The 27925-nt window shown below is 38.7% G+C and overlaps 1 protein-coding gene across 2 annotated transcripts in view; it reads right to left on the reverse strand.

Annotated features, from left to right (window-relative positions):
- Positions 1-952: 952 nt before the first annotated feature.
- Positions 953-27925, reverse strand: part of KLHDC1 (kelch domain containing 1) — a 49089-nt gene continuing 22116 nt past the window's right edge. For both annotated transcript variants that reach the window (XM_034992227.1, XM_034992226.1), the window contains 8 exons: positions 26756-26839; positions 22912-22995; positions 22377-22435; positions 17235-17347; positions 15570-15642; positions 10801-10885; positions 9080-9132; positions 953-1248 (listed from right to left, as the gene is read on the reverse strand). In XM_034992227.1, the coding sequence (XP_034848118.1) occupies positions 1062-1248; positions 9080-9132; positions 10801-10885; positions 15570-15642; positions 17235-17347; positions 22377-22435; positions 22912-22995; positions 26756-26839 (738 nt within the window). In that variant the 3' untranslated portion in view covers positions 953-1061. The remainder of the gene's footprint in view (positions 1249-9079; positions 9133-10800; positions 10886-15569; positions 15643-17234; positions 17348-22376; positions 22436-22911; positions 22996-26755; positions 26840-27925) is intronic.

Below are 27925 nucleotides of genomic sequence, written 5' to 3' on the forward strand. Positions count from 1 at the left end.
ATGGAAGGGTATAAATGATAATATGAGTAATTTCTTAATTATGGTAAAAGTACCAGTTTAAGGAATATAAAGATAAATACAGTGTGCCGTTTCTGTAGGGCAGTTAATACTGACAATCAGTGGGAAGAGAACATATTTCCAATATCGTGGGTCTTGAGGACCAGCTCTGTAGAGTGGTGTGGGCCAAAGAGCAGGGTTTCTATACACATAAATTACTAGGTTACCATCCCATTTCATTACTTACAAAAACTACTTTAGGAGCATTCTTCCAAGGCAAAAATATATTTTAACGTGTCTGAAAAGTTAATACATCTACTGCTTCTCAATATTTCAAAGTCTGTATGGTTAAGTAAACCTCCACTTTAGACACTTTAAAATATGGTCTTTATATCTATACATTTGGACAAACTAACAACTTAGGGGTAATGGAAAGACAATTGAAGACGTTTATTCCACTACTCAAATAAAGGTGAGGAAAAGTTATGATGATGCTTAATGAGAGACTTTGCTAGATAAGCACTGAAAGGCAGGAGGCCCATACTAAACACATACCAGTGTTTGCCCATTTTATCATTTGCCCAGCTGGATCAGTTATTCAAGGAGAAGGTTTTAAATAACTGGGTTATTTAATGAGAAGCTGTAGATAATTTCAAACTGGCTTGAGAAAATCCATTCTTTCCGAAAGCTGATGTATAGTGTTTTTATCTATTATTATGTTGGGGGATTTCTACAGTCCTTGAGTTAATCTCTCAGTCTCCTGAAATTCATATAAACTTCCCAGTAAAGAGTATACAGTGAGTTAAAAATATCTTACAATTGTACTTACTTTCAGAAAGTATATTTCTTCCTGCAGCTTACTAGGAAATTAGTTTACAATTATAAATACAAATTAATCTTCCATTAACATCTTATTCCCATATATTCCATGACATATAATCACTTTAACATAGCATTTTTGTTTCAAATTTTATCTTCTAAATAAAGCCTCCAATTTGGGGAGGGGGAATACACAGTCTGATTAAAATGTTTACACATATTAAATATATAGAGTATATAACAATTTAATTGCTAGTGATCCACTGATACTTATTTTCTGTTTCTTCTTTTTGGGCTCTTTGTTCTTCTCGGTGATTAGCTGCAGTCCAAAATGTTATTTTTTTGAGTACTTGCTGCAGAAGTTTAGGAGGTAATAAAGATATCTGATTTTCTAAAATTATGGCATTTTTGCCAATACAGTCAAGGCATGACCTGTAAATAAAACATAACAGAATTATCAGTTTTTGAACCTGAAGTTATAAAATATTTATACATAAGTATTCTTCATAAAAATCATTATAAAATTTTTACATGATAATGTATTTCCTCTGTAGTGTTTGGAACACGATAGGATACATGTTCTTCCCAGAGCACCACAGTAATTACACATTTTTATAGCATAGAGGCCATATCTGGCCAAAATCCAATGGAAACAGCAATTGCAACTTACCACGCACCACGCATAATGTTATTTAAGCAGAAAAGATTCAGACTTAATTTCAAAGCCGGTTAGTCTATAGCAGATCGTTTTTCATTTATCCTTCCGGTCCACTAACCACTTCATCTTCTCTGAGAACTATCTTTTTCTTCCATCACCCCAAGATGAAGTATCTGACATCCATGTTCATGCCACAGGACCCGCCCCCCCCCATGCCAGTGCTATAACCCACCGCACTGGTACACCTGACTTGCCCCGACCCAGACAGCAGGTCTGGGCGGACGAATGAATGGAACAGCAATATAGAAAGAGCCCACGAGAGGCTACCTGAGCTCTTCCCCTTCCGGGGGCCCCGTGTTCACTTTGTCCCCTTTGATTCTCCTAGAGAGTGTGTCCTTCCAAATACAGTTCCCTTTTTATCTTAAGCTACGCTGAAGAGGATTTTGTATTTTAAAACCAAAAGAAACTTGACTGAGAACTATCAAGAAAGCATCTATTTCAACAAATAAACTTTAAATCAAAAGGTAAGTAAATCTTTTCAAAAAGTTTTAAAGATAGATTCATTTGATTCTGCTGTAGTTAACCTCAGTTGGCACTTTATAAGGACTTACACTCTAGCTATTTATATCTTCTTCTATACTTTCATGAAGCCTTTTCTCTCTACTCTGTGAAAACTCTAAGTAAGGAGAGTGAAAATGTTCTACACAGATAGAGGAGAAGTACAAGCGAACAACATGAATCTTATGCCTGATGTAAACTTAACTCTGCTGCTCTGGTAACACAAGAGCTCCCGAAACCAGTCCACATCCATGATGGGGGGAAGGGAAGAGTCAGATGAGGAGATGGACTCCGTCATTACTATTCATTCACTGATTCAACAAATATTTATTTGTGTACACTTAGGAGGAGGAAACCCAATTTTGAGAAAATCCCCATTTCAACTTTTAAAAAATAGATTTATTTGAAAGAGAGAGAGAGAGCACGAGGGGGAGAGGTAGGGGAAGGAGCAGAGAGAGGGAGAAGCAGGCTCCCTGCTGAGCAGGGAGCCCTGGGGGGGAGCAGGCTCGATCCCAGGACCCTGGGATCATGATCTGAGCAGAAGGCAGACGCTTAACCAACTGAGCCACCCAGGTGCCCCCCACTATTTCAACTTTCAAGGAGGTTACAATTTAGTGAAGATAAATAGTGCTGTGACTGGGAAAACAGAAAATTTCCATGATGGGTACAGGGTTCTAGGGGACTCAGAGAGGAAGAATAACCAAGACAACTGCAGCAAGGGAAACTTCCAGATGGGATGTCCAAGCTGAGACCTTGAGGGTTCAACAAATTAAATAAAAGTATTCCATGATAGAGGAACCACTCCTGCAAAGCCCTAGAAATGAGAAATTAAGACTTATTACAGAAACTGCAATTGAGAGGCTCAACTACAGCTCTGGCAGAATGTGGGGGGTGGGGGGACATGGTGAGGAATCTGCAGTTTGTCTAAGGGCAGTGGGAGCCACTGACTCATCATAGTATAAAATGTGCATATGCCCTGATCCACCAACATATCCCTTCTAGGAATTTCCTCCCGAGAAGATATGCAAGCTTTCCAAAAGCATATACAAGAATATTATACATGTAATTTTTTATAATGGCCCCAAATTGTAGGTATCCTAAATATATGTTAATAGACTAGTAAGTAAACTATACTTTCATGAAATAGAATACTGTATAGTCATTACAAACATAAATATAGATCTATAAATCACTGAATGATTAGATATCTACATGAAATATATCCACCATATGAGTTCCAAAAGCAGATTATAAACAGGATGCATAATCTGACCCTTTATACACACACACACACACACACACACACCCCTATGTCTACTGCTCTCGCTAAGGGTCCAATGACCTCTTAGCATGGTTAAATCCACAACATTTTTCATTTTAAAGTGTGGGAGGATAAACATCAAACTCTTAACAATGATCATTATAGGTGACGGCTCATTTTTTTACCATATATTTTTCATATTGTATGAATTTTCTTGTTAAATGCATCTTATTTTTATCAGAATAAATAATTGAGGTATTTCTTTTTAAAACTATGCATGCAACCAAATGTATGATGAGCGTGAGCCCACAAATACATCAGACCATGTAAGTTCTTTGAGCTGAGGAGCCCCATCCTATTCATCTTCTGTTTTTTCCCAGTGTCTCAACACCAGTGCTAATGTCTTCTAACTGAAAATTTAAAATAAAAAGATGGCTCTGGCTACACTGTGGACTGCGGGGTGTGGCCGATATGCTTCACACAGAAATACCACTAAATTCCTGCCATATTCAAGGTTTAGTTTTATATTCAGGGTTTTTTAAAAAAAAGATTTTTTTTTTTTTAAGATTTTATTGATTTATTTGACAGAGAGAGAAAGCACGAGCAGGGGGAGTGGGAGAGGGAGAAGCAGGCTCCCTGCCGAGGAGGGAGCCCGATGTGGGACTGGATCCCAGGACCCTGGGATCATGACCTGAGCCGAAGGCAGACGCTTAACCATCTGAGCCACCCAGGTGCCCTAAAAAAAAAGATTTTTTAAAGTGATCCCTACTCCCAAGGTGGGGCTCAAACTCACAACCCCGACCTGAAGGGTCGCACGCTCCACCGCCTGAGCCAGCCAGGCGCCCCTTTTATATTCAAGTTTCGATGCATCGGAATAGGCTCAGCATGAGAACGGTGTATACGCACTCAGGGAAGCACGGTACTAGGGGCCAAGGGTGCCACCAAGGAGCCTGACGGAGGGTCCGCCTCCGTCCCAACCTCCAACACAAGCCCATCCTCTCGGTCCTATCGGCTTCCCTCATTGCTCTGCTGGGGCATCTTCCCCATCGCTGTTCATGTGCCCACCCAAACTCCGTGCTTTCTGGAACCCCAGCCGTGTCTGCAAACACCTCCGCCCCCGCGGCTTCCCGTCCCCGCTCCAACCGCTCTCTCGGCACCCCGCTCTGTGCAGCCTTCTAGAGAGGCCTGCAGCCCGCCCGCGTCTCGGCGAGTCCGGACCCGGAGCCCCCGCCGCGGCTCTCGCGCCTCCCGCGGGCCCCGGGCTGCGTCACTGCGCCTCGGGGGTCGCCACTGTTACCCGCTCCTTCTCCCCCGTCCCTGCCGACTTCGGGCGGAAAACCCGTTGTAGGCTTTCCAGCCTGACTCGGGACCGCCTCTGGAATCTTCCCCTTCCACGCTCTGCACCTGCCCCACAGCCCTGGGTGCGGTTCATCCGCGCACTCCCTTGCTCCCCGCGCGCGCCCCGGTTCTCCGCACACCACCGCCCCTCCGGCTTTAGCGTCCTTTCCTACCCTGCCCGGTCCGTCCACACTTCACTCTCTTGCCAGCAACTTTAGTCCCCTTCCCCGCCGTGCCTCGGCGACCCCGTCCGGCTAATGTCAAGTGGGGGGGCGGCGGGGCGGGGAGGGACAGACACTCGGCACCGTGTCCTTCCCGCGCGGGCCTCCTGGCAGCTTCGCGCCGCTGGAGCAGAGCGCGCTTCGGCAGCCGGGCCGTCCCTGCGGGTTCTCTTCCCTCCTCCGCCTCAGCCGGGCCCTAGTCCCGACCTTCTCGAAGCCGCTGCGGCCGCGGTTCCCAGTCTTTCCCTCACCCTTCTTCTCCGCCCCCCCGCCCCCCGCCCCGTAAGTTCATATCCTCACCTCTTCTCTTTCTTCCTCGACGACCTCACTCGCAACGAAAACTTTCTCAGCGCCCTGTCCCCCACCCTCCAGCCAACGAAGTCCTCTGCCTTCATAGTCCTACTTCCCTCATTATTTTACAGTAATCTTCTCCTCAACAACTAATTCAATTACCTGCTGACTAAAATCCACCTTCTCAAGACCCTACTCTGACAATTTTCCCTTCATTTTCTTGCGTTTCCAACAACTGGCTGCCGCTTCTCAGCATATAAACAAATACAGTCACCTTTCAACAGCGAGAGGGTTAGGGGCACCCAGGCCCCAAGCAGTAGAAAATCCACACGTAACTTTTGACTGCCCCCAAACTTAATCGCTAATAGCCTACTGTTGACTGGAAACCTTATGGATAACACAGTTAATACACATTTTGTATGTTATATATTATATACTGTATTCTTACAATAAAGTAAACTGGAAAAAAGAAATGTTATTAAGAAAATCCTAGGGAAGGGGCACCTGGGTGGCTCAGTCGGCTAAGCGTCTGCGGCTCAGGTCATGATCCCAGGGTCCTGGGATGGAGCCCCGCATCTGCTCCCTGCTCAGCGGGGAGTCTGCTTCTCCTTCTCTCCCTCTGGCCCTTCCCACCACTCATTCTCTCTCTCAAATAAATAAATATTAAAAGAAAGAAAGAAAGAAAATCCTAGGGAAGAGAAAATACATTTACAGTGCTGTGCGGATTTATTGGGGAAAAAACCTGTATATAAGTGAACCTGTGTGGCTCAGACCCCTGCTGCTCAACCCTTCCTGTGGACCTTGGAGAAATGATCCTTGTGATTACTGCCAAACACCACGGCACTTTTCAATCCAGATATTCTGGGACCTCTTTACAGTAAGTAATCTCTCCGTCTTCAGTTCTTTCTTCCCTCCATTTCGGATTCCCATTATCTCCTGGTTCACCTTTCACTTCCCTGTTCATTCTCCTGTGCCGCTTTTCCTCCAACTCCTCAGATGTTATGAGTTCTTAGTGCTCAGTTGTTGGCTTCATCCTTACTCTCAAAACTCTTCTTGGCAGAGCTAACACATGCCCATTTAGACTCCAATGATTCTTTTTTTTTTTTTTTAAAGATTTTATTTACTTATTTGACAGAGAGAGAGCGCGAGCGAGCAAGCACGTGCACAAGCAGGCAGAGCAGCAGGCAGAGGGAGAAGCAGACTCTCCACTGAGCAGGGAGCCCAGTGTGGGGTTCAATCCCAGGACTCTGGGATCATGACCTGAGCTGAAGGCAGACGCTTAACTGACTGAGCCACCGAGGCATCCCCATGATTTTTTTTTTTAAAGTAGGCTCCATGCCCCAACATGGGGCTTGAACTCATAACCCTGACACCAAGACCTGAGCTGACATCAAGAGTTGGACGCTTGGGGCGCCTGGGTGGCTCAGTTGGTTAAGCGACTGCCTTCGGCTCAGGTCATGATCCTGGAGTCCTGGGATCGAGTCCCGCATCGGGCTCCCTGCTCGGCGGGGGGTCTGCTTCTCCCTCTGACCCTCCTCCTCTCATGCTCTCTGTCTCTCATTCTCTCTCTCTCTCAAATAAATAAATAAAATCTTTAAAAAAAAAAGAGTTGGACGCTTAATCAACTGAGCCACCCAGGAGCCCCTATCTTCCAATGATTCTTTATGTCTAGCCCAGACACCTCTCCATATATTTAACTAGTTAATGAATAGCTCCATTAAAGATACCATAAGTACTTCAAGCTCAAAAGACTCCAAACCAAATTCATCTTTCTACGCTATCCCACCTTCAAATGCGCTTCCTTCTTCATAGATTCTCTATTATTAATTCTTCCCTCTTCTTTTCCTACCAAGCCCATTCTACCTCCATCCCTTCTCCAGCTCCATGGCCACTTTCAAGGTCAGCCCCACATTTTGTGCTTGATCACTGCAAGACTCTATTACTTTCCTTACACAGTCACATATCCCTCCCGTCTCTTATCCACATTGTTCTCAAAGGAGCTTTCTAATTTGTAATATGATCATCTCATTCTTCTGCTCCAAATTTTTCAATGCTTCTTGATCTCCCACAAGATAATGTAAACTCATCTGCATGAAACAAAAAGGCTCTAGATGATATATGGTTTCTGATTTCTTGTCCAACTCCCCACCTCATGCTTACGTCTAGGAACACTCAAGAATTCAGTTTCCAAAACATACCATACTTGTATATCTTGTACTAACACCCTTGCACTGCTTTTTTGTAGCAAATTGTCTCAAACTCTTCTTCTTCTGCAAATACTCCTCTACCCTCACCATCTTAACCACATGGGTAGAGGGTCTTTTTTGCCAGTAGTCTCATTAACTTTGTATATGCTTCTCTTAAAGCAATTTTATTTTTCTTTTATAGTTGTTGAAAGTCTGCCTTCTATATTACTAGCAATTTAAGGGAAAGAGCATGACTTTTCACTTCATAGCATAGTGCCTTCTCATGGTAGGCACTTGAATACTATGTTTTTTGATTCCTGCATATAAGGAACTCGCAATCTACTTAAGTAAAGGAGTTATGTTCACAGCAAAAGTTAAGTAATGATATAAGACAGTTTAATCTTGACATCAGCAATTTCCAAACTCTGCCTGCACATTAGAATTATGTTGGGGTCTTTCAAAAATTCCTAAGTTCAGGCCACACCCCAGACCAATCAAGTCATAACATGTGGGAGTGGAACGCAGGCCTCAATACTTTTTGAAGTTCCCTATGAGATTCTAACATGAAGTAACAGAAGGAACCACTGTAATAACAGAAGGCGCAGTTAAGACATTAGGATGGTCCAGTGTGAGCTGGTCCAGTGGTTTTCAAATGGTTCAAGTTGTAGAATGTCTGGATGTTACAGACCACTCCTTGACATCTAGCATGTCAGCTTCTCTCTCACATGCCTTCACCCATGTTATTCCCCCTGCATAAAAAAACCACACTTGGGGGGCACCTGGGTGACTCAGTCAGTTAAGTGTCTGCCTTCTGCTCAGGTCATGATCTCGGGGTCCTGGGATCAAGTCCCCTCATCGCATCGGGTTCCCTGCTCAGTGAGGAGTCTGCTTCTCCCTCTCCCTCCTCCTACTCGTGTGCGCGCTCTCTCTTTCTCTCTCACTCACTCTCTCTCTCAAATTAATAAATAAAATCTTAAAAAAATAAAAAAAAACCCACACTTGGTCATTGGGCAACTTCTACTTCACTCAGATCCTTCCTCCTGACCCTCACAGTTAGAAACAGGGATTTTTTTTTCCACAATCTTCCAACTAAACCTTGTATATACTCCTTTAAAGCAAGAGTGTATGAGCTAAGACACTGTAAGTCATGCCACCAATTTAATAACAGCTTTGGTGTTAAAAAAAAAAAAGAAATTCTACTAAATTAAATACATATATATGTGTGTCTATTATTGGACACACACTGATTTCAGAAAAATTAAAATATGAAATATTTCAGGCTTAGAATCAAGGAAATACAGTATGTTTAATGTTCCCATATGAACTAAATGCAATTTTATGCACAAAATAAAAATATGATTGTACTGTATATTTTAATTTTTAAAAATCACATTTGTGTATGGTTCACTATTACAAATATGATTATACTTTTAGGAAGATGTAAACATTTTCTTAAATTCAAATCATAAATTACTTGAAAAATTATCACACTTCCCAAAAAGGAAGATGAAAGAAATTATCATATCTTAATAGCATATACATATCATAGCTTCATAGCATATATATATGTATATAGCTATATATATATAATAGCATATATACGTATATAGCATGTAGCTATATACATATATGCAACATATGTATATGCTATTAAGATATGATAATTTCTTTCATCTTCCTTTGTATATATGTATATATATATGTATATATGTATATAGCATATATATATATATAAAATGAATTTACTTACCTGAGTAGTGAATAAGGCTGTGTTTGAAAGATCAATAAATCATTACAGTGGCCCTAATCAACATAAAAAAAGAATTATCAAGGTGTTTAAAAGAATAAAAATGCATTAATAATTTAATATTTTTATTTTGTAAATGTAAAAGAGGTTATGTACAGCAGCAAATAAATCTCTCTCCCTCTAGTTATTCTAACACACACACACACACACACACACACACACCCCATACATATACAGACACACACCTGCTAGCCACACAAACTTTGGGTACATCGCTACCATTTCTCAGTGACCAGTTTTTACCTAACCACAACCTATACAATTGCAAATTTAAAACTCAGGTACATGTTTTTCTCTTAGAACAGTGAGTTCAAAATGAGAAAAGTAGTGATTTTCAAGCTTTTTTGTTTTTAAGCAGAACTTTACTCTTCCAAATGACTCTTACTTTAAAATCTCTTTATCTTGTCTCTCTTTTCCAAATGGTCCCAGGATTCCCTGGGAATTCTTCATTTGGAAATCTCAGATCCAGAAGATTTTTTGAATGATTCTCTCATCTAAAAGTTAATGTGGAAGAATCAGCAGAAAAATGTCCCTAATCCTTTCAAATAAGTCTTTAAAATTTCATACCTGATGATCATGATTTTAATCAGGATTCCTATTTTAATGATAAACTCTATCCTACCAACTTCTAGTGCCAAGAAACAGAAGAGAAACCACAAAATTTGCTTTTTAATTAAATGCAAAGTCGTGGTTTTAATCTTTTGTTGAAGCACTGAATTCTCAGCCAAAGAAAGTTCTAAAATTTTCAATGTACGTAATGTTTAAATTGGAGGCTTCCAAACTATAAAGTAAACCAAATCCCCTGGAGAGAAGCCAGCTCATTTCAGGTTTCGCTGCTTGGCAGGCACAACTCCGGAGATAACTATGTCTGAAAAGATGTCAGGGATAGAACTGGCCCCAATGTGGCTGGATTCTGGCTGGTGCCTCCTGTCCCTGCCAGCTCAGAGTTCCGCTGTTCCCAAACGTCCTCCACAAACCAGAGCAACCAATCCTGAGCTCCTGTCCCATCACAACACAGTAGGAGCATGGCCACCTTGCTCTGAATTCCCCAAGGTGCAAGGAGTGAAAGAACAATACTCTCCAAGTGCTACTCATTTATTTCTTTGACCTTAGTTTTATCAAATTTTAAAACTGGAATGCTTTAATCTTAAATATAAAATGGGTAAAGCAGTGGCAAAAGACACATAAAGTAAAAAGAAACTACACTTTAAAATTTCAAGCTACTCTCCTCTTGATGGGAGAAGCTAGCATTGGTGTTCTAGTTATTAAGTGAGGTAGCAAACTTCATGAGTATTTATTACTATATTTAGTAGTTTACATATACATTATATATATTCTTATAAAATATCAATTATAACTTGCTAATATTTTAATTTAATACAATTATAAACACCCATACTATGGTGAGACTCAAAGAGAAAAGGAAGAGTTATCCTTTAAAAGCTTTTCTTAATAATTTGACTAATGAGGTTAATAGACCTATTTTGATTTGTAAACTCAAAATACCCTGAAATACTTCACAAAAGCCACTCATTCTGAAGATTAATCACACTACAGAGTAACATTTCATATTCTTCCATATTTTGCAGTGTGGGACTATCAACAATTTTAGTTTGAATAACAAAACTACTCAAAGGAAATATTTAGATATGAAATTTTCTTACTGTATCCAAGGAAAGTAAATCATCTTTGCTCCCACCAAATACCATTATTTCATTTTCTTTCCCCAAACAGGCTGTATGCCATAACCTATAATTGAAAATTATAAGCAGAGTAAAATACTATGAAAAAAGAAACTGTATGTGACATATAAGTCAATTTTAAACTGCACACTTCACATTTAATCTATTTCAAAATGGGCATGATTGAACTTGAACCTTTGGCATATCCTAAAAAAGATTCTGAAGATTCCTCTAGAATCACTAAAACATTAGCTTCTCATTAAATCACGTCAATGAAGGAGATGACCCCTAATAACTCTTTTTTACTATATCCCCCAACCTTTTTCTAGCCTTTTTATCTCATAGATATTATCACTGAAATAAAATTAATTAAAAAGGAACTAATCATCCTCTTGCTGAACTGGACCTTTTCCCCAATTTTCTTATTACTACCTGCCATGTTACTGTTTTCAACATTTTTGCCTTTTCTTTCCTGTTCTCTGTTCCCCATCATCTGACAAACCCAACTCGGCCATCCCTTCACATTTACACTGTCACACTACTTATCACCCTGGGCACAGAATATCCGACTTGTTCCTCGTTTTTCTGTCTCTAGTCTCTCTCAGCTACATTTAAGCTGATAACATTTTTCAAATGTTTTTAACCAAATGTTTCCTGGTCAGGAAGCAACTGTGCCATCTGTAGGCTTTTGTTCACCCTGTTTCTTATGCTTAAGATGATAAATCATTCTTTCAGGACTTTAAACACAGGTTCAAAATCCCCAGGAAGTATCCAAACACCCAAACAACCTGGCTCTGTTGCCCTCCCTGGTTAGTACCTTTGAACATTTATGTGCTCATTTTATAATCTTCTCACTTACATTTGAAGATAAACTGCTCTATATACTACTTTAATTATTTGCTATGTGGATCTTCTAAAGGTCCAAACGTGAGGTCCTTAGATCACAACTTGCCAGTGGTGTGCTGGAAGTGGCTTACCAGCTCAGGGAAACCAGTTCTGCCTGTCTCTATCCAAATCCATGTTCAGTGCCATCACGGAGGGAGCTTGAAATTGGCCATGGTGAAAACCGGCAAATGCTACAAATTTGGCTTTTCGTTTTGTTTTTCCTGGAAAGCAGTTGTTAACCCTTTCCCAGCACACCACTGCAACGTGGGAAATCTAATTTTATGCTTCTCCTTAAAAATGCCTAAATATGGTGTTCTGCATCCAGTGGGTGTTCAAAAACTCTAATTAACAAAAGCAAATACAAAAAACCACAATTTATTCAATTATTAAATAAATTATTTCATAAGAGTAGAGCATCTAATATTCTTTTGGAAATGGTCTGATAGCTCACAGTCATCTCCAATTTCACCTTATTTACAAAGCATAATATTATGTTTGATAAAATTCAATATTTCTGGGAGCTCTCTCAGGACAAAAACATACATGTAAAGTTCTCAATTTTAGAAGATAAATCAAGAATTTTACAAAGTCATTGTTTTTACTCTGAGAGAATTTTGATGACTTCCCTTAATAGACCAAATTGCTGAAGCAACAGACACCCCAATTACACATTATCACTTCTTTTATTACCACATAACTTGTTTTTAGTACATTTATCCTTTTCACTTAACTCCCACAACTGCAAACAGTAGGATTATGCACAATTGGTTACATCAAGTACTTTCCTCAAACAATCACTCACACATTCAATGACAGTTGCACTCGGGACCCAGGATAGAACTGAGTCATAAGAGATTTTGTTTAGGAACTACTCTGCCCAATTCTCCAACTTATATGTTAGAACATAAATTGATATAAGTCTTCATCGACACCCAGATTATGGTGTGGGCTTTGGGGAACTGGATAAAGGAAATGGAATACAAGGAACGTTTAATTTCCGGGAGAGAAGGCCATATGTAACCTCGGCAACAGTCATGGGATCCGTCAGGAAGTACCTGAGGCTCTGTAAGTCAACACTTTGTTGGACTTCTTTTATAGACCCATTAAAAAAAGGGTCCTTGCTGACAGCCACTTATACAGGCAATGAGATGTGGCTAGGTAGATGGCCTTTCAACCAAGCCTTGCTCTAACTCAGGTGAGACCTGGAAGAGAGAGCACCACCCTACAGAATAGTGGTTTTCAACCAGGGCTGATTTTTGCCCCCAAAGGACATTTGACAATATCTGAAATATTTTTGATTGCCACAACTCCAGGTGTGTGTGTGGGGGGAGGGGCAGTAGTACCGGCCTCTAGTGGGTGAAGGCCAAAGACGCTGCTAAACATCTTCCAGTGCACAGGACACCCCAAATGACAAAGAATAATTTGGTCCAAAATGTCAATAGTGCCGAGGTCGAGAAACCCTGCTGTAGGATTACAAGAGGAGAATTGGGCCATTTATATTTCAAATTATAACTTGAAACAGTTTGCACAAAATGTATTTAGATGTTAAATTCTCACTCATAAAAAATTAGTATACATACACATATATATATATGTTCTCCTTACACTAAACTGTATCCCACCTGTTCTCCTCCTCACCTCATACCTGAAGATAGATCTGCCTCTGTCTTATCTGCCTTAGGGAAACTCTGGCCTGGACTTCATCATCGAAGAACACTGGAAAGCCTTTCCTGCCTTGATTTTGGTGACATCTAGCTTGCAACCTGATGTTTTGTCTATAGACTGATAGTTTATGTCCTCTCACAGCTGCTCTAAACTTATCACCTAAACATTCTAATAAAGCATATTATTTACATGACACATCAGCTGAATTCAAAGAAATCTCTTTACATAGCTCAGTTCTAACTGATATTATTATTAATAATAGTTGTGTTGCTCTAATTACTTATTAAGGATTGAATTATAAAATAGGAGCAATTTAAAAATTAAACATATTCTTACTACCACTTTGGTCCAAAATTAATGCATTCATACAATTAAATAACTGGAAGAGAACTAAGAGCTTCTCCAGTCCAAGTCCCTCATTTCATGGGATGAAGAAATTAATGCTCAGTTTCTTTAAGTGACTTTCCCAAAGCCAAAAAGCTAAGTAGTAGCTGAGCAAGGACTAGAATGCTGGGCTCCCATATCTTAATATAAAACTCTTTAAATTAAAAAATGCATTTCAAAAGATCCAAATTGCTAAAATAATACATTCCAATGAATTTTTACACATGAAAATATAAGAGTCACATATGTAATTATGATAAACTCTAAATGTTTTATACATATTAATATAGATATAGACACTGAAATATATACACATTTTTTCAGGCCTTTTTCTCAGGTAAGTTACTTAATTGCCACTTATTAAACTTCTGAAATGCATACGAGTAAGTTGACTTCACACTTGTATACATAATCTATAGCAAAAAAAAATTCTGAAATACATGGCATGCAGAAGAGTAAACTCTATTACTAACTCTAATGATTATAATGTGTTGACTCTGAATTTCCTATGAATATATTTTTATTACACTACTCTCTCAAGTTAGAAAAAAAAGAATTACAATACTAATGTAGTTTTCTTTGTACAGTTGACCCTTGAACAACGCAGGGGTTGGGGTGCTGATACCCCCCAGCATTGAAAATCGACATATGATTTTTGGCTCCTCAAAACTTAAGTACTAATAGCCTACCGTTGACCAGAAGCCTTATCAATAGCATAAAGTCAATTAATACATATTTTGTATGTTATATGTATTATGTACTGTATTCTTACAATTAAAAGTAAACTAGAGAAAAGAAAACGTTATAAACAAAACAAAACAAATAAATAAATAAAAAGCAAAATCAGACCTATGAATACAGAGAACAAACTGATGACTGACAGAGGAAAAGGGAGTGGGGAGGATGGGCAAAACGGGGGAAGGGGATTGGGAGATACAGGCTTCCAGTTATGGATGAATAAGTCATGGGAATAAAAGGTACAGCATACGGAATACAGTCAATGACACTGTAGTAGCGTTGTATGGTGACAGACGGTGCCTACGATTATGGCGAGCATAGATTAACGTATAGAGTTGTTGAATCACCATGTTGTACACCTGAAACTAATGTAACATTGTGTGTCAACTACACTCACATTTTAAAAAAGAAAATGTTATTAAGAAACTCATATGGAAAATACATTTACAGTACTGTGTTTATTAAAAAAAAATCCATGTAATAAGTGGATCCATGCAATTCAAACTGGTGTTGTTCAAGGATCAATTGTAGTCTAATAATATATTGTTTCTACAACTTTTACTCTATAATATATGACAAATAATTAACATATTTCTTTTTCAAAAAATTCATATTAATGAATACATCAGTTAATTAAAATAATAATCTGCCATCTATTTGATCAACATGAAAGTAATTTTCTCATTAAATTGCAAAAAACCTCTTTCAAAAATAAGTAACTACTAAAGCCATCCCCATTCTTGTCTACTTATCAAAAATATTAACATTATATGATACTTCCAATTTCTTAGCCTTTTTATATTATCAGGCAAGATTATACATTTACCTACTTTACCTATAATTTACCTAAAAGAGTAACATTTTCAAATATGCAAATATGGATGAAAACAGAATAGGCCACTTCTAACAATCAGACATAATTAAAATGATAATTAAATTACTTAGTTAACATCAAGCTTATTTGAAAGATCTTTCTTGATGATTTACAATTTTAATGGCAAACACTACAAAATCAGTGCTATATTTTAATACTCCAGAAATTCTTAACTATTTTACTATTCATTAACTTCTAGACTTACCTGGGTCTTGTTTTAGGTAAGTGTGTAAGTTGTTTCCAACCATTTGTTATGACATTATAAATCCAACCATCACCTGCAATTATGACAGTTCAGAAATTAAGATTAGGTCTTTGGGATAAAATTTAATTTTTTTCCCAAATTTATCTGCTACATTTATGCAACTATCTTTTGTGTGTATGCATATTTTCTCACAAAAATTTTCAGAGATATACAAAAGTAGAGTGATCATGACAATGAACCTTCACATACCCCAGATTCAACAACTATCAAGATTTTGTCACAGGTGCTCCATTTAGCTCTTTTTTGTTATGCGTGGCTCAATTACTCTAAAGCAAATCCTAGATCTCCTGTCATTTTCCCCATATATACTTCAGTAAACATTGCTTTAAAAAATACATTGTTTACAGAACCACAATGCCATTATCATAGTCAACAAACTTAAAATAATTCTTTTTTTTTTAAAGATTTTATTTATTTATTTGGGAGAGAGAACGAGTGGGGTGAGGGGCAGAGAGAGAAGGAGGCTCTCCACTGAGCAGGGAGCCCAATGTGGGGCTTGATCCCAGGACCCTGGGATCATGACCTGAGCCGAAGGCAGACGCTTAACCAACTGAGCCACCCAGGAGCCCCAAAATAATTCTTGATATCATATAATACCCAGAAGTTAAGCCCAGGAGGACACCAACTGAACTAAGAGTTAGGACATGGAATTCCCCACATGTCAATGGCCAAAAACACCAAATAGGAATTCAAAACATTACAGCTCAAAAAGACATGATATTAAACAACCCCTACTGAAATAAATAGATGTCAGTTTTTTATTAGACTCCAAATCTCTTTTCATTAAAAACCTTCAAATTGGAGAAGCATAATCATCTGCAATAACTAACATCCCCTACTAGAAACTCCTGTTTCTCTAACCAGCTTTTGGAGTTTGTTTGCTGCCTGATGCATAGCTGATGCTCAATAAATTGTTGTTGAAAAATAAAAAGTTGTTTCCAGATCCTATATGGAACTGCATAAATGAGGTTTCTTATGAAAACCCCTCTAGTCATGGAAAACTTCTGAGTTAAGAAAACACAAGACATCTAACCTATCAACCTAAGAAGTGGATACTCTTAGTCATTTGTCTATCCTGATGCCACAATTTTACTGCTGGGAAAAAAAAAAACAAAAACAACAACAACCCTATTACAAAACCATAGCCATTGGAATCAGCAGTAACAGGAGTTTAAAGATTCTGGCTAAGCACTTTCCTTTAGAGTTCTGGAACAAAAAGAGAAGCAACTGGCCTTCCCACCTTATATTTCCAGAGCCTTCTGGGGAAGACTGTTCTTCTAATCCCCATTCCAGCCTACAGTGTAAGTATCTGGATCAAAAATCAGGAAGGCACAGAATCACAGAATATTATAGTTGAAAGGGGCTTTAATTCATCTAGGTTCAACCATCACCCTTTCTTTTCTATATACCTAGGAAACAGGAGAACATGGAGAGCCAAAGGTACTAAAGCAAAGGGGTCTTCTAATTCTTAATACAAGCATACAGCTGGGGATAAACGTAAACCAGAAAATTAAAAAAGAAAGAAAGAAAGACACCTCACATATCAAATACAATTAAGAAAAAAGAATGAGATAATAATTGTAGGCTAAACTTTAATTGACTTACTTAATGGAATATTGTCTGCACTTAGTCCACCAAATAGAAAAAGTTTATCATCAGCTATTGGTGTTAAAGTATGCCATGACCGATGTTTGGGGTTTTCTCCATTAACAGGAATCCTGTGGCAAGGGAAAAAAAAATAGAAAAATCTAGTTACTATGTTAGTCAAAATAAAAGGTTTCCGATCCTCTCAGATTAAAGTAGAAAACTGCCTTCATGGGACACCTGGGTGGCTCAGTCGTTAAGCGTCTGCCTTCAGCTCAAGTCATGATCTCAGGGTCCTGGGATTGAGCCCCACATTGGGCTCCCTGCTTGGTGGGAAGCCTGTTTCTCCCTCTCCCACTCCCCCTGCTTGTGTTCCCTCTCTCGCTGTGTCTCTCTCTGTCAAATAAGTAAATTAAAAAACTTAAAAAAAAAATAATCCATTTAGCTCATTCCACCTGGTCACAGAACACAGACTGAAAATTATGAAGTCAATTCCCAGTTAATTCCCAGTGCATACTTTGTATCATTCTTGTTCTTTAATCCACATAACTTCTTCAATTTTTCAACATAATTATTTTCATGTCTGTAACTTTTTATTGTTGGCCCATGTTTAATTTTATATTTTCAGCTGATTTCTTCAAGGATATTATGGGGTTTGGGTGGTGTTGTTTTACTTTGGTTTACTTGCTGTACAACTTCCCAAAGCTTCTTTCCATCTGAAAATGTTAGCTACTCTAGCTTCAAAATAAAAGTATGCAGGGGCGCCTGGGTGGCTAAATCAGGTAAGGGGGCTGCCTTCAGCTCGGGCATGATCCCAGGGTCCTGGGATCGAGCCCCATGTCAGGCTCCCTGCTCAATGGGGAGTCTGCTTCTCCTTCTCCCTCTGTTCTGCACCCCTCTCATGCTCCCGGTCTCTCTCTCTCTCAAATAAATGAATAAAACCTTTAAAATAAATAAATAAATAAATAAATAAATAAATAAATAAATAAATAAATAAATAAATAAATAAATAAAAAATAAAAATAAAATAAAAGTAGGTCTGGGTGGCACAGTCAGATAAGTGTCTGTGTTCGGCTCAGGTCATGATTCCAGGGTCCTGGGATTGAGTTCTGCATCGGGCTCCCTGCTCAGCAGGAGGCCTGCTTCTCCCTCTGTCTCTCCCCCCCAACCCTGGCTTGTGCTCTCTCTCTCTCTCCTCACTCTCTCTCTCAAATAAATAAAATCTAAAAAACGAAACAAAACAAAAAAACTAAGACACCCCAAGAGAAGAAAATGACAGGCCATTATTGCTCACGAACATAGATGCAAAAATCCTCACCAAAATATTAGTAAATCAAATCCAAAAAATTAAAAGAATTATACACCATGACCAAATAAGACTTATTCCCAGTATGCAAGGCTGTTCAACATTCAAAAAGCAGTTAATGGAATCCACCATATCAATAGGCTAAAGAAAAATCAAATGATCATTATCAATAGAGGCAGAAAAATAGAAGCACTGGGTTTCCTGCTTAGCAGGGAGTCTGCTCCTCTCTCTCTCTCTTTGTCCCTCCCCACTGCTTGTTCTCTCTCTCTCTCAAATAAATAAATAAAATCTTAAAAAAAAGTATGCAAACCACTCCAGTTCCAGAATAAACCTCTAAGATTCCAAAACAAATACTGTCCTATTTTTTTTTTAAGATTTTATTTATTTATTTGACAGAGAGAGACACAACGAGAGAGGGAACACAAGCAGGGGGAGTGGGAGAGGGAGAAGCAGGCTTCCCGCTGAGCAGGGAGTCCGATGTGGGGCTCGATCCCAGGACCCTGGGATCATGACCTGAACCAAAGGCAGACGCTTAACGACTGAGCCACCCAGGCGCCCCAAATATTGTCCTATTCTTAAAAAAATAAAAACCTAAGTACAAAAGTTTAATTTAGGGGGTGAGAAGATACCATTCTCCAGCATTCTGGAATGTCCCAGAATAATATGGGTCATTTGTGGAAGATATAATTATTTTTTCCAAAATGGAAATATTTTTATGGTTTGTGCTGACTATAAGAACCATTTTGGTGATTAACATAACAATAAAAATTTAAAAAAAAAGAATCATTTTGGTTACAAAATGTTCAACAACCACAAAAGTATTTCTTTTTCCACAAAAGTATTTTTAAAAAGGAGAGTTCTTTTATAATCCTGTCCTCCAGCAATAAGAAATCATAATAATTTGGTATCTATCTTTCTAGGTTTTAATGTACATATAAACATATTTATTAAAAAATATAAATGGGATCATATATTCTATTCTGCAACTTTTTTCATTCAATTAATATGTTGTAGAATATTTCTATAACTTCCTTTGGTAATGGAAGCATAGTAGCCCACTGGGCAAATTTACCATGATTTAAACAATCCCCACTTGTGAACATGAGGGTTGACTGCCAGTTCTTGGTTTTATAATAATGTTGTAAAACAAACGCACACGTGCACACATGTCCAGTTACTGTTTGGAGAAATTCTGGGTCAAAGTAGAAATTCCATTTTACGTTTTATTTTTTTTTTAAGATTTTATTTATTTGACACAGAGGGAGAGAGAGCAAACACAAGCAGGGGGAGCAGCAGGGAGAGTGAGAAGCACGCTCCCCGCTGAGCAGGGGGCCCAACACCGCGGGGCTCGATCCCAGGATCCTGGGATCATGACCTGAGCCGAAGGCAGATGCTTACCCAACCAGGTGCCTCTGGCTTGCATACTTTTATTTTATTTTACATTTTAAACATGTTACCCCCCCATTTTACATTTTAAACATATTGCCAAACTACCTTCCCAAAAAACTGTACCAATTTATACTCCCGCTAATTGTGTTGTTATAACCTAGCACACACTGGTTATTTGTGATTTTTTTTTTTAAAGATTTTATTTATTTATTCAGGAGAGACAGAGAGAGAGAGTGAGAGAGGCAGAGGGAGAAGCAGGCTCCCAAGGAGCGGAGAGCCCGATGTGGGACTCGATCCCAGGACCCTGGGATCATGACCTGAGCCGAAGGCAGACACTTAACCATCTGAGCCACCCAGGTGCCCCTATTTGTGATTATTTTTATCTGATAAATGAAAACTATTATTTTTAGTTCCATTTCTTTGATTGTCTATAAGGTTGAACATCTTTTTTTTTTTTTAAGATTTTATTTATTTGACAGAGAGAGACACAGCGAGAGAGGGAACACAAGCATGGGGAGTGGGAGAAGGAGAAGCAGGCTTTCTGTTGAGCAGGGAGCCCGATGCTGGGCTTGATCCCAGGACCCTGGGATCATGACCTGAGCCGAAGGCAGATGCTTAACGACTGAGCCACCCAGGTGCCCCTGAACATCTTTTTAAAATAATTTTTGGGGGCACCTGGGTGGCTCAGTTGGTTAAGCGTCTGCCTTTACCTCAGGTCATGGTCTCAGAGCCCTGGGATGGAGTCCTGTGTTGGGCCCCCTGCTCAGTGGGGAGTCTGCTTCTCCATCTCCCTTTGCTCCTCCCCCTACTCATGCTTTCTCTCTCTCTCTCTCTTTCTCTCTCTGTGTGTCTCTCTCAAATAAATAAAAGCTTTTAAAAAATAAAATAATTTTTGCCCATTTGTATTTCTCCTATGAGTTGCTCATTTATGTTCTTTCTTTGTCCACTTTTCTGTTGGATTATGTCTTTTTCTTACTGATTTTCTAAGTTCCTGTGGATTTAAGCCCTGTAAAAAATACTGCAAGTGCACCCAGGTGCCTCAGTCTGTTATGCGTCTGCCTTCAGCTCGGGTCATGATCTCAGGGTCCTCGGATCCAGCTACACATTGGGCTCCCTGCTCAGTGGGGAGCCTGTTTCTCCTTCTCTCTCTGCCCCTCTCCCTACTGGTGCTTTCTCTCTCAAATAAATAAAATCTTAAAAAAAAAATGCTGCAAATATGACTTCTAATTTGTTTTTTGTTTGCATTTTCCAATTTGCTTTTTTTTTTTTTAAAGATTTTATTTATTTGAGAGAGAGAATGAGAGAGAGAGCATGAGAGGGGTGAGGGTCAGAGGGAGAAGCAGACTCCCTGCCAAGCAGGGAGCCCGATGCGGGACTCAATCGAGGGACTCCAGGATCATGACCTGAGCCGAAGGCAGTCGCTTAACCAACTGAGCCACCCAGGCGCCCATCCAATTTGCCTTTTAACTTTGGTATAGTTTTCTATTTTTTTTTTAAGATTTTATTTATTTATTTATTTATTTATTTATTTATTTATTTATTTGAGGGGCGCCTCAGTCAGTTAAGCATTTGCCTTCAGCTCAGGTTATGATCTTAGAGTCCTGGGATCAAGCCCCATGTCAGGCTCCCCGTTCAGTGGGGAGTCTGTTTCTCCCTCTTCCTCTCTCCCTCCCCATTGTTCATGCTCTCTCTTGCTCTCTCTCTCAAGTAAATAAAATCTTAAGAACAAAACAAAACAAATAAAGATTTTATTTATTTATCTGAGAGAGAGAGAGAGCACAAGCAGTAAGAGAGGGAGAAGCAGGCTCCCCGCTGAGCAGGGAGCCCACCGCAGGGCTTGATCCCAGGACCCCAAGATCAAGACTGGAAAGCAGACACTCAAATGACTGGGCCACCCAGGTGCCCTGGGGTTTATACCATCTTTAGAAAAACTTTCTCCATGCCAAGATTTTAAAGACAATCTGCTATAATTTTTTTTCTGGCAGTTTCACAGTTTCATTTTTAATAGCATTCTACTTTAGAATAATATATAGCTCTGATTCTATCTCATTACACGAACAGCTGAAGTGATAGCTAAATAGATTTATGCTATTGTTTAATATATATTTTGAACTACAATTAAAATCTGACTTTTACCTACTTCATTATCTGTTTAATTGTGATGGCCCCAATAAACTCTTCCTTCATTTCTTCTACTGACCAGTTCTCAAGAATATTTAGTACAAAACCAGTACTTTTACATAATCAATTTTAAACTGCTGGTATTCTCATGTTTTATTTAGTTTAGTTAAAGAACAAACTCTGCATTTAAATCTGTATATTCTTTGCTTAGACATATAATCTGAAGGAAAAAGATACTAATTCAGTTCTAGAGACTCAAATTTGGATTATGGTCCCAAAGAGACACACACACACACACACACACACAAATGCCTTTTGATTAAAATATACTTAAATCTCAAACTTACCTTCCAGACCAAGTCCAGGTATCTAAGTTCAGATAGTGCAAATCATTCATCCTAGTTTGCTAAAATAAAAGTGTGTTAAGTTAGTCTGTATTTTACATTTTTCATGGGCTAAAATTTTGGTTTTAAAATTATTTCAGATTAAAAATAGACCATCTGCATTTTACTTAACATAAGAAGTTTATATATTGGGAAACAATGCTAAGTGTTAATCAAATTAATATAGAGCTACCCAATTAATTTGTCAAGGGGGAAAGGAAGAAATGGGTTTAAACTAACAGGATTTAGATGTTCAGAAATTAAACTTTTCTGGTTATGCACTGAAGTGAAGGATTCTTCTCATTAAAATATGATTTATAAATCATCTGTGATGATTCATGTATAGTCTGTTTAGGAGATGGAAAATAAATAAAAGTTATTACTGAACAGCATTTTAATATCTAGATAATTTGAATAGTCATTTGTTCCCCAAAATCAGAAAATAATTTTTGTAAGAAGAATCACACATAAAAATACCATTTCCATTAAAAACACTAACCAAAACACGTCCGCCAAAAATATAGCCCTTATTTCCAAGAACTGCACATGTGTGCGCGGCTCGTGGCTGTGGAGGAACTCCATCCTGCAAGCAGAGATGAGAAAACACAGTGCAAAGTCCTGAAACATATCTAAGGGAGTCCCACTCCTACGCTCAGTATGAGAAATACCTGGCCACCAAATCACCATTACCCCTGTAATTCAATAAAAATCCTAATGCAGGGGCACCTGGGTGGCTCAGTCGTTAAGCATCTGCCTTTGGCTCAGGTCATGATCCCAGGGTCCTGGGATCGAGCCCCGCATCTGGCTCCCTGCTCCGCGGGAAGCCTGCTTCTCCCTCTCCCACTCCCCCTGCTTGTGTTCCCTCTCTCACTGTGTCTCTCTCCGTCAAATAAATAGAATCTTAAAAAAAAAAAATCTCATGCAAAAGTTCATTCTAAATAGTAATGATTATAGACAAACACTGCTCTTCAAGAATGAAATTTAGGGGCGCCTATTTGGCCCAGTTGCTTGGCATCTGACTCTTGGTTTCAGCTCAGGTCATGATCTCAGGGTTGTGAGATCGAGCCCTGCCTTCCATGGGCGCTCAGCTGGGAGGCTGCTTGAGATTCTCTATCTTCCCCTCCTTCTGTCCCTCCCCCTGCTCCTGTGCACGCTCTCTTTCTCTCAATAAATAAATCTTAAAAAAAAAAGAATGAAATTTACTCACCCTGATCTTTACTTTTTAAAGTGTTTTTCTTAAATGCCTGACACTATTTAGCAAAAGAAAATTTCATGTAAATTTCAGCTTGAACTATAAAGATTTAGAAATCAAATTTAAAAGATTCTCTCTCTCCTTCCCACTCTCTCTCCCCACACCCTACCCCCACAGAGTTCATATTATGAGTAAGCAGTACACAGTGTAATGATCTCAGAGACTCTAAAAAATCACATCTGCCCCCTCAAACTCTTGGTGTCTCAAATTCTACAATAAGAACTTCACTCTTGCCTTAAGCCAAACAGTGCTTTACCGCTTACTAAAACTCTTCCCATTAACTGATAACACTTTTCTATACTTTACTTTGAATAAATATATCAGATCTTTTCTCCAGAGAAGTTTTGGATTGGTGGGAAAAGAGAGAATGTAATGGGCAGATGAATGAATGAGATTTGAAAGAAAAATTTTCTGCATAATTTCCATGTGTTCATGGTGGGTGCCTTTGTGTATGCATTTCAGTCCAAGTTCGAAAAGAACTTTTTCAACATTTTCAGTGCATTGGCTCCTGAATGTGGGCACAGGACATTTAAGCTCTACCACCAATATCATAACTCTCTAGACTTTTCAGGCTTACTTGAATGACTGTCTTGAAGCCAACACAGTAAGAAATAATTCAGATATTACCAATTTAACACTTAAATAAGTGAGAGAGAAGAGAACCTTTTGAAAGTGGTTCCTAGCCATTCCAGCAAGACAAAATCTTTATTATTACCCCATTCCTGATCTGAAATTTTGGAAAAATTATTCTACTATATACACATTTATTATGAAATAAATACCAAACTTTTTTCAAATGCATTTATTAGCCACCTAAAGCTTCTGAATAAACTGAGTTCATGTAATTCCAAACAAAAACAAAGAAAGGGCACTTGCATTAATCCGTGTGTCTAACTGCCTAAATAATGTACAATGCTTCTTAAGTTGCTTGAAATACTGAAAATAACTCAAAGATCCCTACTACTACTATATTGCTAAGGGGTAAAAATCCCATGTAGGAAAAACACTTTCAACCTTCCATTTTATAGATGACACACTAAATGGCTTATCTCAAGTACAGAGCTCTTTTAGGACAGAATTAGAATGCAAATCCAATTTCTTTTAACTTTGACACCAGTAATTGGTACACTCTACCATGCTGCCTTGTCTTCTGGTGCTGATATTTGGGAATAATGTAGTACTTTAAGAATGTGTCTAAAAAAATGAAGAGATATCCAGCTACAGCATGTCAGAAGAACTTTCAGATAAAATATAAACAACATAAGAACTTATTTGAAGAAATCATCAGAGAAATTACAGTGAAAATCTTGGTAAATATGAACTAAAATAGGGTCAAAGTTATATAAGAATGTTGGAGGGGGGTTACAGACTGAGGTAAGAAGAGAAAGAAGGAGCCCAAGAACTAATTATAAGCTACCTCAGCTCCCTTATCCTCAGGAGCACATTCTACCTTTTTTTTTTTTTTTTTTTAAAGTAGGCTCCAGCCCAATATGGAGCTTGAACTCAGTACCCTGAGAACAAGAGTCAAATGCTCCACTGACTGGGCCAGCCCGGTGCCCCGACAGAAGCACATGCTACAAATATGCCTTCGAGAGCTGCAGACCCCTGCTCTTTCTCTAAAGAAGGAGAGGCTACAGATGCCTGAAAAAGATCCAGGATGAGTTTCAGTAGATCCAGTCTCAACACTATTTCTTGGCACCTGCTGGCTAACATAAAATTATCTGAACAGAGATAAAATGCTTTTATTTCATTAACAAAGACATAAATCTTAAAATTCAAATGGATGTATGTCATTTGTGCATATTAGTGGACAGTTTTGGTTTTGCCTGTTTAGCACTCCATTCTGCACAGTTCAGGTGACCTGTCACCCACAATCCTCTGCTCTCCTCGGGTAGGCCTAAGACGTGAGCCTAGCCTATCAACCCCTTGGCAACAGGGACTAATGTTAAGAGTGGGAACCTGCCCAAATACGGCCAGAGTCCTTTTCTAGGACTAATCTGTAGACCCTGAAAGAACACAGAACCAATGGAAAGGACTGCTTGGATAGCCAGGACCATATTCCCTCCTAAATGAGGTGGCTGGTCTGCAGTAGACAGAATGAAGCTAGCATACAAAGAGAATCAGAGAGAAGCTGACAAAGAGATGGAAAATGTTGTGATGGTGTTGAGTAACTTGCTCTAGCTCCTGAGGCCCTAATCCCTGCAGCCCTTCCACTGTGTGACACACTCCAAAATAAAACTTCCCTCTATGTAAAAATTCATTATGGCTTAAGCTAATTTGAATTTGGGTTTGCTCACCAGCACATGAAAAAGTATAATAATGTATTTTTATCATGCTTTAATTGCATGTAGATTTCAAGAGTTTATGAAATATGGGCTTTTCAAAATTGTGGACTTGATTATAAAAGGACATTAAAAAATATTTTATTTATTTTTACGAGAGAGAGAAAGAGAGAGCGAGCAAGCATGAGCAGGGGCAGAGGGAGAAGCAGACTCCCCACTGAGCAGGGACTCTATTCCAAGACCCCAAGATCATGACCTGAGCCAAAGGCAGATGCTTAACGGACTGAGCCACCCAGGCGCCCTAAAAGGACATTTTAAAAGTGCCACCATTAAATCAGGACATCACACTTGCACGTGAAGAATGATGATGGTACCCACTTTGGAAGATTTTTCTAGAAAAACTTAGCTAGCCTGGAGAAAAATAGGTGATTAAAAAAAAAAGTATTAGTGATGGTACTCAAGGGATTATATGATTATAAACTCAATTATTAAAATCCAAATAATTTAGCAAAAAAATATTCTTTTAAAGTATCAATGAGTCGGAGTGCCTGGGTTCTCAGTTGGTTAAGCAGCTGCCTTCAGCTCAGGTCATGATCCCAGGGTCCTGGGATCGAACCCCGCGTCGGGCTCCTTGCTCGGCAGAGAGCCTGCTTCTCCCTCTCCCTCTGCCTGCCTGCCGCTACCCGCCCCCCGCTTGTGCTCTCTCACTATCTCTCTCTCCATGTCAAATAAATAAATAAAATCTTTAGAAAAAAAAATAAAGTATCAATGAGTATATAAATACAAAGGTAACTTTTTACAATACTTACTTTAATTTCTGGTTGAAACCAATTCTGTGTCTTTGTATCAAATACATGAACATCATTATGCCATCCCCAGAAGATCTGTTCTTCCTAAAACAGGAATTTTTAAAATATTTCAAAGCTTATATTCTTTAGGTTATTGTAATAAATGTCATTGCATATTTAGTGGTGAAATAATAGACACCATTATAAAAATAGAGGTAAGTGTTACCATAGTCATAAAGCTAATGCACACGCCAGTGGCCCACAAAGTGTGGCCTCCATACCAGTAGCAACTTGTCTTCTCTTAGCACTGCCTGCAGTGAGTCATAAATTTACTTGTTGATAATCTTCCAATTCCCTCAAAGAATTGTCTCTGGAAATTGCAGAGGACAAAATGACATTTATATCTTGCAATCTGCGTTCCTAGAGTGCACGCTCAGAATTCCTAATCTTTGCAATTAGGAACCTTAGGGGACCATGGTTCCTTTTCCCAAAAAGCTCCAATCACTTCTACTTAACCAAGTAATTTGTTCTTACAGGTCAAACTTGGGCTTACTCTCTTATCTGCCTTCTAAGAGACAAAATTATCAGCAGGGCAGCCATTTAGCAATTATACTATATTTAGCATCTCTGGATTGTTGAAATTCTCTATTACTGCTTTAGCTTGCCTCTGTGTCAATTTTAGGTTCTATGCCAGAAATACATCATTCATTTTTGTCAGAACTTGTCAAACAAGTTAAACACACTAAACAATTTCCTTAATTTAAAATATAAATGAAAAGAAAGCTACTTGTACACCAGAAACTTCAGGACACGATTCTTAGCCTAACTGTACTAGGAGAGAAAAAAAAATGAGTAAAAATATGTAGATATAAGTAATGGGAATTTATATTTCTAAAAATTATCAGTAATACTATAAGTAACAAAACTTTAAAGGTATTTTATTTTAAAATTCAAAAACCATGTAAATACATAGAGATCTTTTTAAATACCCATACACAAAAAGATATACATGAAATGTACATATATATTTACATTACAATGTACAATAACAATATATGCTAGTAAAAGGTAAAACAGAAGAGCTACTATGTATCTTGGTGCTAGGATCAATGGTCTTTACAGTTATCTTTTAAAAGGTTTCATTTTTATGTCATGTCTTATTTCATTAGTTTATTCTCTAACCAGTAAGAA

The sequence above is a fragment of the Mirounga leonina genome, unplaced genomic scaffold (genome assembly GCF_011800145.1).
Source record: "Mirounga leonina isolate KUSES-001 unplaced genomic scaffold, KU_Mleo_1.0 Mir_82, whole genome shotgun sequence".
Lineage (NCBI taxonomy): Eukaryota > Metazoa > Chordata > Mammalia > Carnivora > Phocidae > Mirounga > Mirounga leonina.